General features: G+C 37.8%; 1 protein-coding gene and 1 non-coding gene across 2 annotated transcripts in view; both read right to left on the reverse strand.

The window, feature by feature from the left end:
• Positions 1-15,615, reverse strand: part of LOC150077030 (zinc finger FYVE domain-containing protein 1-like) — a 102,057-nt gene that overhangs the window by 27,131 nt on the left and 59,311 nt on the right. Inside the window, exon 9 of the mRNA XM_090386672.1 lies at positions 12,774-12,891. Within this exon, the coding sequence (XP_090242798.1) occupies positions 12,774-12,891 (118 nt within the window). The remainder of the gene's footprint in view (positions 1-12,773; positions 12,892-15,615) is intronic.
• LOC150077031 (small nucleolar RNA SNORD36) lies at positions 1,137-1,215 on the reverse strand. Its single transcript, XR_016547751.1, has one exon. It is a non-coding gene; the product is annotated as a small nucleolar RNA SNORD36 (small nucleolar RNA).

Below are 15,615 nucleotides of genomic sequence, written 5' to 3' on the forward strand. Positions count from 1 at the left end.
GTTAGAGGTTCCCACACTTTCTCGGTTCATGGCACCCTTAATGTCTCAGTAATTTTTTCAAGGCGCACCCAGACCAAAGAAACACCTAACAGTTCCGTTTAGTAGTTAGGTCCAAACAACTTAATAAGAAATGTTGAAACTGTGAACTACCTCGAGCTAGTAGTTCGCGTGGCGTCCAACAGATGTCAAGTATCGCTGTGTTTCCCTCAAAAATTTAAAATATTCCGTGGCGCACAGTTTGGGAACCGCTGTTTTATGCAATAAACATTTAATTCCATAATTATTTTCATTATCTTTTATATTGTATACAGTTAAAAAGTTATTTAAAAGGTATTTTTAAAATTCTTTATGGTCATTACAGAAGGTCAAGGACCAATTATAATTTTTCCTATTGATTATTATATTCGGTTAACGTGTTTCCGTTTAGTGCGATGTGCTTGCGGGACAAATTAATCGCGTTAATTGAGGCCAGCCTGTACTTTATCTACATTTCCAAATGATTGTAAACAATTTATATCAGGTAGCCATAAGAAAATAGCTTTGTTGTTGTTGTTATTTGGTTTTTAGGAGCATTAGCAACTAAGGTCATATTACTCTGGGGATATGCGGTGGTCATTCCCTGACCTTTCCGCATCCTCTGTATTTGGTGGTCACGGGCTCGAACCCCGGTCTAATCAAGAAGCATGTGCTATGCACTGCTGCTCCTGCCCACCTGGCTATGAAGGCGCCCAAATAGCTTTGAAAATCAATAAAAACTCATCTGTTAGTGTCAGTTGTCCAATATGGACATACAAAAAGCCAAAACTAAATAAATTCTGGGGATTTCTGATCTATAAATTGATGAAACTGAATCATGTGATGCATAAATATATGTAGAAGATATTACTGCATCATATGTAAAAAGTTTTACATACAAAGTATTTGTTTCCGCTAAACTTCAAATTTCTACAAATAAACTCAATACCTGTAGCTCACCTGCATTCAGAAAATTCCTTGCCACAGGATCAACACATTCTGAGAACTCGCTTGTGAAAGGGCTAATACACCATGTCTAATTAATATTTTTATAGCACCATAACTTTATCACTGTGATACTCTGAAGTAAAAAAAAATATTCAAGTACACCCATTCACATTTTAAATCAGTGGTAAAAACTGATAATTTTAAATCGTCACCTTTTCACTCATTTAAAAAAATATCATCACACCATTTCTAAACCACAGTTATATTTTATTATTACTATTTATTATATTATATTTTATCCAAAATGAAATGAATAATAATCATATTGTTGACATTGGACTTGATTTACTGCACACTGTAATTTTTGAGAAATACGTGTGAAGGAAGGTTGTTCCAGAGAACAGAAGTAGAAGGTATAAATGAGGAAGAGAAAAAAGTTAGTTTTGTGAGTTTGGAGTTGGTCAGTGAATAGATATGAACTGCTTGTGGCACATGTCTGGAAGAAAGTGGAGGAATTATTGATGCCAATTCAAAAGAACACTGCCCATCTACAGAAACAGCAAGCAGTAGACACTGAATATTTGTGAGGCAGAATGGAAAGACTTTGTAAGGGATCAGATGCCAATTAATCAGACCCCTGATTTTGGATAGAAGTCTAGAAGCTTCAAAGAAGTCTTGAGGACACAACTCTAGATGTGGGTAGCTGTGTTTGTAACTGTTTAGAAGGAAAAGTACTTTATGTTCTAAATAGCTATTGAGCTATTTTCACTGTTTCATTAATGCAGAAGAAGAAATATATTTGTGATATGCTTATGCCAAGAGAGATTAGTGGTTTGGGTTATCCCAATAAAGTAGGTGATTTTCTCTAGAAATGTGAGATTTGTTGAAGATGAAAATGGCAGTGGCCTTTCTTTTGTAAGAAATAACACACAACTGAGCCATAGAAGGATTGAAATTAACCAAGGTTTTCTTCATCACCAAGGGAGAATTGATGGTAGATATTTAAGAATTTGTAGCTGATTTTGCAAATCAGAATTTTTCCTACTGGAAGGTGTAAAGTAATGTTATATAATTGATAAACTTATGCACAGGATTTCCAGTCAGTAAAAGATCATTAACATACAGCAGAAAAAAAAAAAAAAAAAAAAAATGGGGGAAAGAACAGAACTTTGTGTAACTCCAGAATTTATTGAGAAGTTAGAAGACGGAGAACCAACTATCATCATTTACAATAAGCAGTCTGAGGAAAACTGAACATCTAATTGCAAAAACAGAAGGCAAGGATGGAAGCTTGTTTGGACATTTTTATGGCAAACATGATTAAAAGCCTTAAAAATGTCAAAAGCAACTGTTTGAGTCTCACTGATCTTTTTCATGAAAATTTTAAAAAATATATAATATTATGAGTGATAATTGTTATTTTAACTAATGAGAAATAATGGCCATGCTGTATGCTTCTAAAGACAGAGTGACCCCAACAGAACCACTTGCAGTACAAAATAGCAAGCACTCAATTGCAGCTTAGAAACACAGACATGAGAAAATACCACTACCATTTTGGAAAATGATGCAAGAAAAAAGCTTATAAAGCATCAGCCGGAAAAAAAAAAAAGCCAACTTCCCACATCACCTATCCATCCTCTCCAATAATTTGTCTAGTTCTCCCTTAGGTGCCTCCGTAGCCAGGTGGGCAGGAGCAGCAGTGCGTAGCACACGCTTCTTGATTAGACCGGGGTTTGAGCCAATGACCACCAAATACGGTGGATGCGGAAAGGTCAGGGAATAACCACCGCATATCCCCGGAGCTAGTTATTTGGTTTTTAGGAGCATTAGCAACTAAGGCCATATTGCTCCGGGATATGCGGTGGTCATTCCCTGACCTTTTCGCATCCTCCGTATTTGGTGGTGACGGGCTCGAACCCCAGTCTAATCAAGAAGCGTATGCTACGCACTGCTGCTCCTTCCCACCTGGCTACGGAGGAGCCCTATCCCCGGAGCAATATAGCCTTAGTTGCTAATGCTCCTAAAAACCAAATAACAAACAAACAAACAGTTCTCCCTTGAATTCAAACTATTCACTTCCAACAACAGATGGAAGTTCATCTATCTGCAATATCCTTCCTTAATTTGAATTTACGCCCCCTTGTGTGTGTAGTCAGAGCAAGAGGAAGAATGTTGTCTTGCACTGAGTTTATTCAGTCCATTCAAGACCTTAAACACTTCCATCAGATCTCCTCACAGGTGCCCGGTCTGCAGATGTTGCAATTTGCAGAACTGAAGCCTTTGTTGGTAAGAACACCCTGTTCTCTTTACCAATCTCGCTGAACTTCTCTGCACCCATTTTGCAGATCTATATTCTTCCTAAAATGAGCTTTCAGACCTATGCAGTACTCAAGATGAAGCCTAACCATTACCTTGTATAATGGGACCTACTTATCCCTGCTAGAAGAGTTCCTGCATACCACTGACAAAACTCCATGGGCTGTCTGAGAAGCTTGTCTGCATTGCTCAGAGAATTTCATATCTCACTGCACAATTATCCCCCCCCAAGTCTTTTTCATTTTCCACTAGGCTGAGTAGTTATTCCCCTTTAAAATAATTGCCCTGGGCTTTCACACTTCCATATGTTTCTTTAAAAGCACAGAAACATTTCTGGTGGTTGGCATGTTCATCTGGGATTACTGCTACTCATGTCCAGTACCTTGCATTTGTCAATGTTAAACTTCAACAGCCATTTCTTAGCTCATCTGCCTAATTTTTCTAGAGCTCGTTGTAGTAGCTTACCTTCATTAACCACTATGCCAACTTGTATTATCTTGTATTATCTTCAAACTTAGACATTAGGCCTGTTATACCTTCATCAATACCACTAATAAATATAGAAAACAACTATGGGCACAGCACAGAAGCCTGGGGGAATCCACAAATAACATTAGTCCACAAAGAGCAGTGTCCATTATAATCACTCTCTGTCTTCTTGGAATTTTGAAAAATAAAATGGGATAAAGTGAAACAAAATTTTAAAAATTTCATATAACAAAGGGAGGTTGCCAGAGGCCTTCTCTCATCAGAAATCACAAGTCCTTAGTGAACAAAAAAGTCAAGGGAAATAGCATTTAAATAACTCCAAAATCCTGCTATTACAATGGATTGAGAGGCTATGGTTCTATGCTATGACAACAATCACAATGGAATAATCAAATTGGGAACTAAGTAACCAAAGTGAGAGTGAAGGACCAAACCAAAAATAACCCCAGGCAATACCCTCTAGTTGGAAACTTTAATCAGAATGTTGGAATTAGCATTAGCATTAGTAGAGGTATACGATGCAAAAAAGCAAGCTTATGCAGCATCAGCCAAAAAAACTCCTCCTATTTCACCAATCCATTTGTTCCAAATGCCTGTCCAGCTCAGCCTTAAATTTATTTAGACTATCAACTTCCACAACAAAAGATGGAAGTCTGTTCCACCAATCAACCACCTGCTGGCTAAAGGCAAACTTCTGCACATCCATTCTACAACTGTCTTTCCTCAATTGGAATCTATGCCCCCTCAGGTTCTTAATCTGAGTAAGAGGAAGAATCCCATCATCATTCAGCTTGCTCAACCCATTCAAGGCCTTATACACCTCAATCAGATCACCTCGCAGGTGCCTACTCTCCAGGCACTGCAATTTGCAGAACTTAAGCCTTTCTTGGTAAGAGCACCCCTTTGTCACCCTCACCAATCTTGTTGCTCTTCTTTGTACTCGTTCTAGCAACTCTACATCCTTCTTGAAATGAGGCCTCCAGACCTGTACACAGTACTCCAGGTGTGGCCTGACCATTGCCTTGTACAACAGGATAATCACCTCCTGTAGCAAAATTCCTATATATTATTGACAAGATTCCATGACCTGCCCTGGCAGCCCATCTGCACTGCTCAGCAAACTTCGTATTTGACTGCACAATTACCCCCAGGTCTTTTTCACTTTCCACTTCTCTGAGTATAGTACCACACAGTTGGTACGTTTCTCTTGGGTTATTGCTACCCATATGCAGTACTTTGCAGTTGTCAATGTTAAACTTCAGTTGCCACTTCTCAGCCCATTTGCCCAACTTATCTAGATCCAGTTGGAGTAGCATACTGTCTTTACTGTTGTTAACAACCCTGCCTGTATCTGTCTGCATTACTGTATCTCAGACAAAATTCTTTATCAGACACAAATAATATTAATAAATTTATAATTAAATAATTCAAAATTATGAAATATATTTACGTCATATATATGTTATGAGATTTTTCTGTATATATGTGGTTTCTGTTATTGGGTATATCTACAAGCCTATCTTGAGACTTCCTACAAAGACAGAACTTGGTAGTAGTACTTATACAGTAGATTCTCGATTTTCTGGGATAGATGGCAAAAATAAAATCCTGGATAATTGATTTCCCGGTTAATCCAAAAAATCGAAAAATATTCAGCAACTAGTTGTACCTGGTGTGGCATACGCCATCTTTCTGATTATGGCATAAACAGTTCAATCTAGCTCCTTCAGTCTTCACCATTCTTGTTTAGCGGTGATATAATTCTACAGCAGTCACCTGTGGGATATATGCATATGTCTCTATTTGCAGGTGGTTCCCCGTCTTCTCCAACAAATATTGCAGCAACCTCTGTTTTGGATGTAGGTGCATTATATCGTCTCTTATCTAAGCCCAGGTCTTCTATAAATGCCATGTGCACATTCATTATTGGATTGGCTTTGGTTACTGATGCATTTGTTTATATGACTCAGCAAATGAGTTAACTCGTCACAGCATCTCGTCCAATCTCAGCTTGTTTTTCAAGTTGTTTTGTTGTTGCTGCAGCAGAATTGAAAATATAAAGTTGTCCATATCCTGGCTTATTTGCCTCATTTGGACATAGTGGTAAGACCAAATGGTAAGGCTGGCCGTGTATTCTAAAACAGTATGGACCATTTCCAGGCAGTGATTTAATCTTTGTGCCCATCGATGCAAATGCCATTGCTGAGTTGTACTCTTTTATATGATCTCTGTAGTTATTTGTTTCATGTGTATCTCCTGTAAGCAGCTCTCGTAATAGAGTAGATGTCTCAGACAGTGGATCATGAAACCTTTCCATCATGATATCATTTAGTGTATTTATTCGATGTGTTTAACTCACATCCCCAATATCTTGTATTGCAATACTCACAGTTGTAACACATATTTCCTCTGTCATGCTCTTCCACATTAATTACAGCTTGTTGATTATTCACATCCGGTACTTCTCTTTGATTAGTCCTACGACGTTTCGTCTGTCTTCTCATTTCCAATCTTGCTTCTCTTTCTTCATTGTTTTCTGTCCGTCTTTGCAGTTGTAGTCTCATTTCGGTCTCTTAGTCTATTAGATCTCTCCTCTGTTTCATCAACATTTCTTCTACATTTTCTCAAAGTTCTTACACACTGTTCAGCCATTTTTACACTTCTTAAAACTTAGAATGGTTTATTAAAATTGAAGACAGATAAAATAAACGTACATCGATAGCTTTCAGGCATAGGTTGCCTTTCTTCAGTCGAAAAACATTAGTGTAAAAATTAATAAAAAATGCCCAGTGTGGTGGTCATGTGAGGTGAACGCATGATCGGGTGCTGGCAACAATTAGCAGTTGGAAAATTTTGGCAGCATACCTAAGCGTTTTATATATATAGATGTACCTAAAAATATGGTGATAGATAAAAACGAAAAACTTACCACGCACTACTTGCGTGTCCAATATGATGTGTGCATTGGTATAAAAACATACCTATGGGTAATAATGTATGCTTGCATTGGTCACCAAGGGCTGCAATAATTTTCACAATATTTTTTACAAGTTTTTCCCAGTAAAATTTTACGCCAAGACCTCTTTAAGGTTATGCTTTTTAATGATTTCCATGCTGCTGAAACTTCGTAAATTGTGTCCAATAGGCAGGTTTTTCCAAAATGTCAATAGTTAGACATTTCCAATACAATCCTGTTTCATCGGCATTGTAAACTTGCTCCAGCACAAGTTCATTGGTTTCAATAAATTTCTGAAACTCACTGGTGAATTGTTGGGCAGCCAGTGCATCACTACTTAGTTTTTCACCTTGAATGGCAATCTGATGAAAGCTGTGCCTCTATTTAAATGGTGTCAATCACCCTGCAATTTTAATTCGTCAAAAAAGTATTTTGCCATATGGTTCTGCTGTTTGGTGGCTTAACCACATCATTGTCTTGTAGAGGTCCTCATATGTACTGTTTCATCATTTTTTTTCTGATAGTTATGCCTTTAACACTATCAGATGTGATCCCAAAATCTAATAGCTTCCCTTTATTTTTTACGATGTCACATATGGTTAGGTCACCAACATTAAAGATTTAAAAGATGACCATTTTCAAACTTTGAATAATTTAAAGTTTTTGTTCAATTGAAAGCACAACTCTTTTTGTGTTTACCTCTCATTTTCGTGATTTCTAAACCAAAAAAATATTTACGATAAGAAAAATTTTGACACTCCTGACATAAATAATGAAACAAGATTTGTCCTTTTGCGGTGTGATGGAACACAACAATCCACAGGATGCACTAAAACAAATTAAACATTTGTTCTTTTTACCATTTTTTGTTTTGTTTTAAGCAGCAGGTGTAATGACAGCAAGGGTTGCGAGATAATAGGTACATTCATCTTCCAATCACAACTTATAATGTCACTTATTTGCCACTTGCAAAACATCTCTTTATACCTATTCAATTTATTACTTGAATTTTATGATTTCTGGTGGATGTTTTTTTTTACTTTTAATTATTACTTTGGAGTCTTGAAGTGTCCCAGTTAATCCGATCCCAGGAAATCGAGCCTGCTGTATATACTCATTTTGTGTACTTACTTATCATACTTACCTAATTTTGCCTCCTGTATATCATTGCCTGCGACCACAAAAATAAATTGAAAATACAAAGGATAAAAATTAGAATAAAGAAGGAATAAGTTTTCTGTGGCCTCATCTCATCAGGAATCACAAGGGTGCTGGCATATGAAAGAAATTATGAAACAGCATTTCAATAATGTCTAAACCTGTCATAATGCTGATCTGAAAGGCTATTGCAATTCTAAACTACAATTATGTAAGATACTCATCAGGTTAAGAGTGAAGAACCAAAAAAGTCTTGGAAGAGCTTTACCAATAAAAACCTCAATATAGCACCACCTTGATGAGAAAAGTTAAAATAAATATATCTATATAGTCTTTAGGAAAGCTGAAGGTCTGTACAAAGATACATAATATCTGTCTGTACAAAGATACATCTTACATAATTGTAGTTTAGAATTGCAATAGCCTTTCAGATCAGCATTATGACAGGTTTAGACATTAGGTGGTAGATGACTCTCATCAACCGGTGAAATACCACCACTTTGCTTATTGGAGGCTTGAAGTGGTGGAACCCATGTTTTGTCTCTAGAGCTAAGTTCCGGCCAACCCTTCCCTATCTCTTCCATCATGCAGTATGATTGATGATTTTTGAGGTTATGATAAATGTCGTGGCGAGATCCAATATTCCTTACATTTCGAGGGTACAGCTCTAAAACGGTGTTCGCAGGCTGGCCGCTAGTTAGTACACCGGACTGAACCTATTGGTAACTCTCCAGGAAGCTTCCGGATCAGCTAGTGTATAATCTTGCTACCTCTACTCTGCCAGATAGTGACTGGAGGGAGTCCGAGTAGTGTGTATGCGGGGAGCATTGTCGAGGCCACGTTATGTCAAGGATCTGTGTATATTCTTACCACATGTACGCCATATCCAAAAATTTCATTACTTCATACAGCATGTCCCACCCACTTTTTCTTACTATTGAATACACCATGAATTGTCAAAATAATAGAGCAAGCTTATCTGCGAAAAGATCTAAACCTCCCAAGGACTTCCTAATTCATTTCACAAATATACGTGGTCTCAATTCTAATCTCAATGATGTCCATTTCCACTTGCAGTCTTCCAAACCCCATGTACTTTTTCTGACTGAATCTCAGTTATCAGTTGATTCAACTACTGCTCATCTCAGATGTCCAAATTATTTGCTGTATGATTCCTTTCGACTCAAAGGTGGTACTTGTGCATATGTGCGTTCTGATATTCCCTGTCAGAGACTTGGCAATTTGGAATCTCCTCTCTTTGATCTTCTCTGGCTTAAAATCTCTCTACCTCATTGTGTAAAATTCATCTGTTGTCTCTACCGTTCTCCCAACTCCACTAATCACTTGGAGCTCTTTGACTTCCTCTCTTTGCAACTTGACTTTCTCCAGTCCAACTTTCCTAACAGTGAGGTAATTTTCCTTTGTGATTTTAACGTTCACAACTCCAGCTGGCTTCCGTTTTCTAGTCACACCGACCCAGCAGGTCGAGATGCTGAGGCTTTTGCAATTACTAATGACCTAGCACAGATTGTTCATTTACCTACAAGAATACCGGACAATCCTAATCATACAGCCAATACGCTTGATCTTTTTCTCACACACAACCCTTCTAAGTACAAGGTTGAAGTGAGAGGTCCTTTAGGCACTTCAGATCACAACTTGGTGATTGTCTCTTCTCCAATGGAACCTTTATCTCATGGCTATTCCCAACCTCGTATTGTTTGGCATTACAAGAATGCAAAATGGGATGACCTGCGAGACTTCTTTTCTTCTTTTCCTTGGTCTGATTACTGTTTCAAAACTTCTGATGTCAACGTTTGCTCAGATCGTGTCAGTGAAATTATTCTTGCAGGAATGGAATCCTTTATCCCACACTCCACTTTAAAATCTCGTCCTTTATCTAAACCTTGGTTTTCCAATAAATGTGCTAAGGCTGTCCAAGAGAAGAACGTTGCATATCATAATTGGCTTGTTTCTAATTCTTCAGTTTCATTTTCTGCCTACACCAAAGCTCGCAACAATTGTAAAGCAGTTATTAATCAGTCCAAACTAGAGTTTGAACGGGCTAAGAGTAGAAAACTTGCTTCTTGCCCTAATGGTAGCCGAGCATTCTGGTCTCTTGCCAAAGCTATTGACCGCAACTTTTGCCCATCTCTGCTCCCACCTCTGTCCAAACCAGATGGTTCTGTTGTCACTTCAGCCAAGGATAAAGCTGACCTGCTAGCATCCCATTTTTCTTCGAGCTCATGTATTAATGATCTTGGTAAAACACCTCCCACCATTCCTAACACGCTCCATTCAATGCCTCCTGTGGTCTTCCGTCAAAAGGATATCAGAAGGATTTTGATGAATCTTGATGCTAAGAAAGCTCCAGGTCCTGAAGGTATTTCTCCACTTGTTCTCAAAACCTGTGCTCCTGAACTTACTCCTATTCTTTGCCGCCTTTTTTCACTTTCTTATTCCAAAGGTGTTTTTCCCTCTGCTTGGAAATTTGCTCATATCCAGCCAGTTCCTAAAAAGGGTGACAAATCCCTCCCATCCAATTATCGTCCCATTGCAATTACTTCTACTCTTTCTAAAGTAATGGAGAAATCAATTAACCGCCAACTCTTAAACTACCTAGAAACCTTCCGTCTGATCAACGATCGCCAGTATGGATTCCGTCAGTGTCAATCCACTGGTGATATTCTGGCTTATGTTACCCATTTATGGACTAATTCAATGGAAAGGTTCGGTGAAACACAAGTAGTTGCTCTTGACATCTCAAAGGCTTTTGATCGTGTTTGGCATAAAGGTCTTCTAAACAAGCTTCCATCTTATGGTTTGCCAACTGTTTTTAGTAATTGGTTATCCAGTTTTCTCTCTGATCGCTCACTGAGGGTGATGGTAGATGGCTCTCTGTCTTCTAACTTCTCCACTAATGCCAGTGTCCCCCAAGGTTCAGTTCTTTCCCCCACTATTTTCCTCTTGTATATCAATGACCTTCTTCCATTGACTGGAAATCCTATCCATAGTTTTGCCGATGATAGCACATTGCATTCAACTTTCCATTTTGAGAAACCTTGTCCAGCTCAATCAGCTTCAAGTTCTCGAAAATCTGCTGCCAATTCCTTAAATGCCGATCTTCAGGTAATTCTCCAGTGGGGCAAAGACAACTTAGTTGATTTCAACCCTTCTAAAACTCAATCTTGTCTTATATCTCGCAAAAAGGATTCTTCTGCTCCTATGCTTATCTTTAGTGACACTCCGATTTCTAGGCAAAATGATATATCTCTTTTGGGGATTACCCTGACTTCTAATCTCTCTTGGCACAAGCACATTACAAATATTGCTTCCTCTGCATCTAAAAAACTTGGTTTTCTCTTTTGCTCTCGGCGTTACTTTTCTCCCAAACAGCTGCTCACTCTGTATAAATCGCAAATCCGCCCTGCCATGGAATATTGTTCCCACATCTGGGGTGGCCCCCAAAACCTCTCTCAGGCTTCTTGATTCCATTCAGAAGAGGGCAGTTAGGTTAATTAATGATTCATCTCTAACAGAGTCTCTCCACTCGCTTTCTCATAGACGCACTGTTTCTGCTGCATGCCTCTTCTACAGATACTTCCATGGGCACTGTTCTTCTGAATTGGCTTCTATAATTCCCGCTCTCTCTTTCAAAACAGTCCGAACACGTGCCGCCACCAGCCAACATCCATTTACTGTCCAACTTCAAACCCACAGAACCAACTTTTCATCTTCCTCATTTATTCATTCAACTGCCGTTTTCTGGAACAACCTTCCTTCATACGTATTTCCTGAAAATTACAATCTACAGAAGTTCAAGTCCAATATCAACAAATATCTTCTTTCGTCTTCTCAACCTCCAACCCAAGCACGGTACTAAGTACTATAGGTTATAATACCTCTCGTGTTTGGGGTTCTCATAAAAAAAAAAAAAAAAAAAACATAAAGGGCAATGCCAGAAAAAGGATAAATGATAAACATGCCTGCTAGGATGGAAGGGGGTTGGGAAGAGAAGGGAAAGTTATAGAAAGTTAAGGAAGTCAGATGTCCACATAAGTGTAAACTAATGGAATTTATAGAAACCCAGTGGGTTGTACATAAATAAATAAGAAATTAAACTGGGATGACTTAATTACATAACTTTTACCTACAAAATTAATTGCACAAGCATACGATAATAACTTTTACCATTCTTGGAGGCTGGTCTTTTTGAGGAAACTGACTGGTCTCTGCCGAAATTTGTAGGGGTTTGGGGCATCGGAACAGGTCACTGTTGAAAGGTTGGGTGATATCTACAGTGCTGCAATGGGCTAAACATTAGGTTGTGAAACTGTGGATACCAGTTCGACACCTCTGCAGTGGTGCAGTGCACAACCTGATGTGTACAATATAGCATAATGGATACCACCGATCTTTCAATAGTAACCTTCTGATGAACAATTCCTTCAATCCTGCAAGACTTCTACGGAATAGCCATGTAATTAAACATTTCCAGCTTAATTTCTTATTGATTTATTTGTTTTATGTATAATTCACTGGGTTCACTTAAATTTCACTAGCCCATGATCGTAAGAACACCCAACTAAGTTTAAGTTTTTATAATTTTTCTTCTCTTTCTCTCCCCCCCCCACCATCATAACCTAGCCTCTTCTTCTCTTTTCCATCCCAATTGTAGCCCTGCTTTTTTTGTGGGGAGGGGCAATAGTTTATTTCTTGCTATCAGGCCCAGGTGGCTACCATTCCCATTAATTAACTTTTTTTATTTTCTTCAAGTGTGGGGGGGGAAAAAAAAAGAGAAAAAAAAAAGAAATTTATTCTTAGAGTTAAGTGAAAAAAGAGAAAAAGTACCATCGAGTTTAATATAGCAATGAATGGACATACTTACACCAGGCCACACATGGCATGGTTCTGCTATAACTGAAGTTTCCCTTGGATCTCTGTTCCCATACCAGTATTTACGACTTGTATATATTATTCCACAGCTGGGACACTCCAACACATAGCTACGAGATCATAAAAAAAAAATAACAATAATAAATAAAATAATTTAAATACTGCAATATATGAGTAGACCTGAGCATTTATAAACTAAATAACAAATAAGGTAAATTACATTATAATGATTTAATGTTACAAATGTATTGCTTTTCCATAACGAAATTCTCTAGAACCCTTTCTCAGTAAAAAAAATGAACTAAACTTACACTAAAAACTTGTAACTTTTAATTATTGTACTGTGTGTGGGTATGCACACACATATGCACATCAATAACTGTGGAGTTGTAAATTAAAATATAGTTCATGAGGATGCTAAAATGAAAATAATTTTACTTTGTAAAATGTTTTACTGGATTCCTAACACTGAGAATATAATAAAATAGATGATATGAAATGTTCTATCTATCTTGTTCCTTGTAGATAAAGTGTACAGCATTATTAGGTATATGAAAATAAATATAAAAGTAAAAATACTAAATTAAAAATGGATCCTAAAGGGAATCATTTCTCAGACTAACCAAGTTTAAAAAGTCCAATTTTGTTATAAATGCAATTAAAATAAAATTCAGTGTAGCTGTAAATAGCATTCATGTGAATCAGATTTCAAACTTCACATATTTATTAGTAATAGCAAATGATGCAAGAAAAAAAAAAAGCTCATACAGGAGCAGCTAAAAAACACAAACTTCCCACATCACCTATTCATCCCCTCTAATAGTTAGTCAAGTTTTATTAGGTGATATGATATAGCTGACACAGGTGATATAGTTAACTACAGGGTGTTCGGAAAGTCAATGTGCACTTATATATTTATTAACAGACGTGTTTCAATATAGAATACAGGAGGTGAATATGAATGACAATTATAAACAATGTTGAAAGTGACCCCCCTTAGCATCAATACAGGCTTGGATCCTTCTTATTTTGTTTCTAAACACTGCTATCAGTTGCTTGCTTGAAATAGACTGAATGAATGCTGTTATCGCTGCTTTCAAGTCATCCAGCGTGCGCGGACAACCTCGATACACTGCAGATTTTGCTGCTCCCCATAGATAAAAGTCTGGTGGATTTAGATCTGTTGAGCGTGGGGGCCACAAGTCTGTCGAAATAATGCGGTCTCCAAAACATTCCTTTAATAACTGCATAGATCTGTGAGATCTGTGGGCAGTAGCACCATCCTGTTGAAACCATGAGTAATTGATTTCATCATTTGTCATCTGACCGATGAAGGTGTGAAGAATCTCCAAACAATAGCGCTCGCTGTTTATTGTGTTCATAAAGAAAATAGGGCCAACAATTCGACATCTGGAAATCGCAACCCACACACCAACCTTGAAATCATGTAGGGGTGTTTCGTGCAAAGTGTAAGGATTATCGGATGACCACAATCTTGAATTTTGCGAATTAACACAACCCGAGAGATGGAACCATGCTTTGTCGGTGAAAAAGGTCACATCCAACACATTAGCTGTATTCTCTTCAATAAATCAGTTAAACCATCTGCAACAGCGTATTCGTTTTTCATGATCAGCTGCTTTCAGTTCATGTACCACCATTATTTTGTATGGGAAGAGCTTTAATTTCTTTCTGACGGCTTTATGAGCAGTTCCAAGACCAATATCATGCTGCTGAGCTAACTTTCGTAATGATTTTGATGGACTCTGCACATACTGTCAGAAATATCCAACAGTTTCTCCTCCGATAGCTTTTCTGGCCTTCCACAGCATTTGACATCATCCACTGCTCCTGTTTCCTGAAACTTATTGACAAGGTTACGAACTGTATTGCGATGTGGAACAGATGTATCTGGGAATTTTTCAGCAAATCGCTGTCGCACCACATCTGTGTATCTATCACCTTCTCGGAATACGTGTTCGACGAGCCATACACGTTCTTCAGTTGTTAAAACCATATTGGGATCAAAATCTGAAATATAAACAAAATATGATTAGAAAAGTGCACAGTGACTTTCTGAACACCCTGTACAACTGTGGTGTGTAGTCATCCACTTCACTCTCAGAATGGCCTTTATGTATTGCCACTCCGTAAAGGCACCTTTCCAAACCAAAAGAATCTCTCCTAAGTCTAAAGATGCCCGCATAATTAACCTTAACAGTGCAATGCACTTTCTCACTACCTTCTTCAAAATACTACCATGTTACTACCAGTTATTACTAACTCTAGAAGCCTTACTTGCCTTTAGGCTCAAAACGTTTTTCTCTAAAGGTAAAACTAATTGAAACAATCTTCTAAGTAACCTGAATCTAATCTTAAACTTCAACTAATATAACAAATATTTAAATGAAGCAGCACAATTTTTATATAAAAAAGAAATATAAAAAAAGAAAAAAAAAAAAATCTGTTTATCCTATTACAGTCTCTAAAGGATAAAGGAGTTCCCAACTTCATCATAACTGCTTTAAATTTGCAGCTGGTATAGAAAAGAAAGAAATGGTCTTGTTTATACCCTGGCATGACCACAGGTTCAGTGGAGTTTACAATAAATCATCAATACAAACGTTAATTGTATTTATCAGTCATGGGCATGAATCCTGGTCCACTCAAAGAGCGTGTGCTACTGCACTCCCGCTCCTAACCACTTGGCTATGTCAGGCCTACTAGTGCAACAGTTATCAATGGGCTATGCATTTTTTTTGTGGAAGCATATAGGCTTACTTGCATCCACTTGCTATTACAGGATCCCAGCCAACCCACTATTGGCTTACTTA

The sequence above is a fragment of the Mastigoproctus giganteus genome, chromosome 12 (genome assembly GCF_048544385.1).
Source record: "Mastigoproctus giganteus isolate SK-2022 chromosome 12, ASM4854438v1, whole genome shotgun sequence".
Taxonomy (NCBI): domain Eukaryota; kingdom Metazoa; phylum Arthropoda; class Arachnida; order Uropygi; family Thelyphonidae; genus Mastigoproctus; species Mastigoproctus giganteus.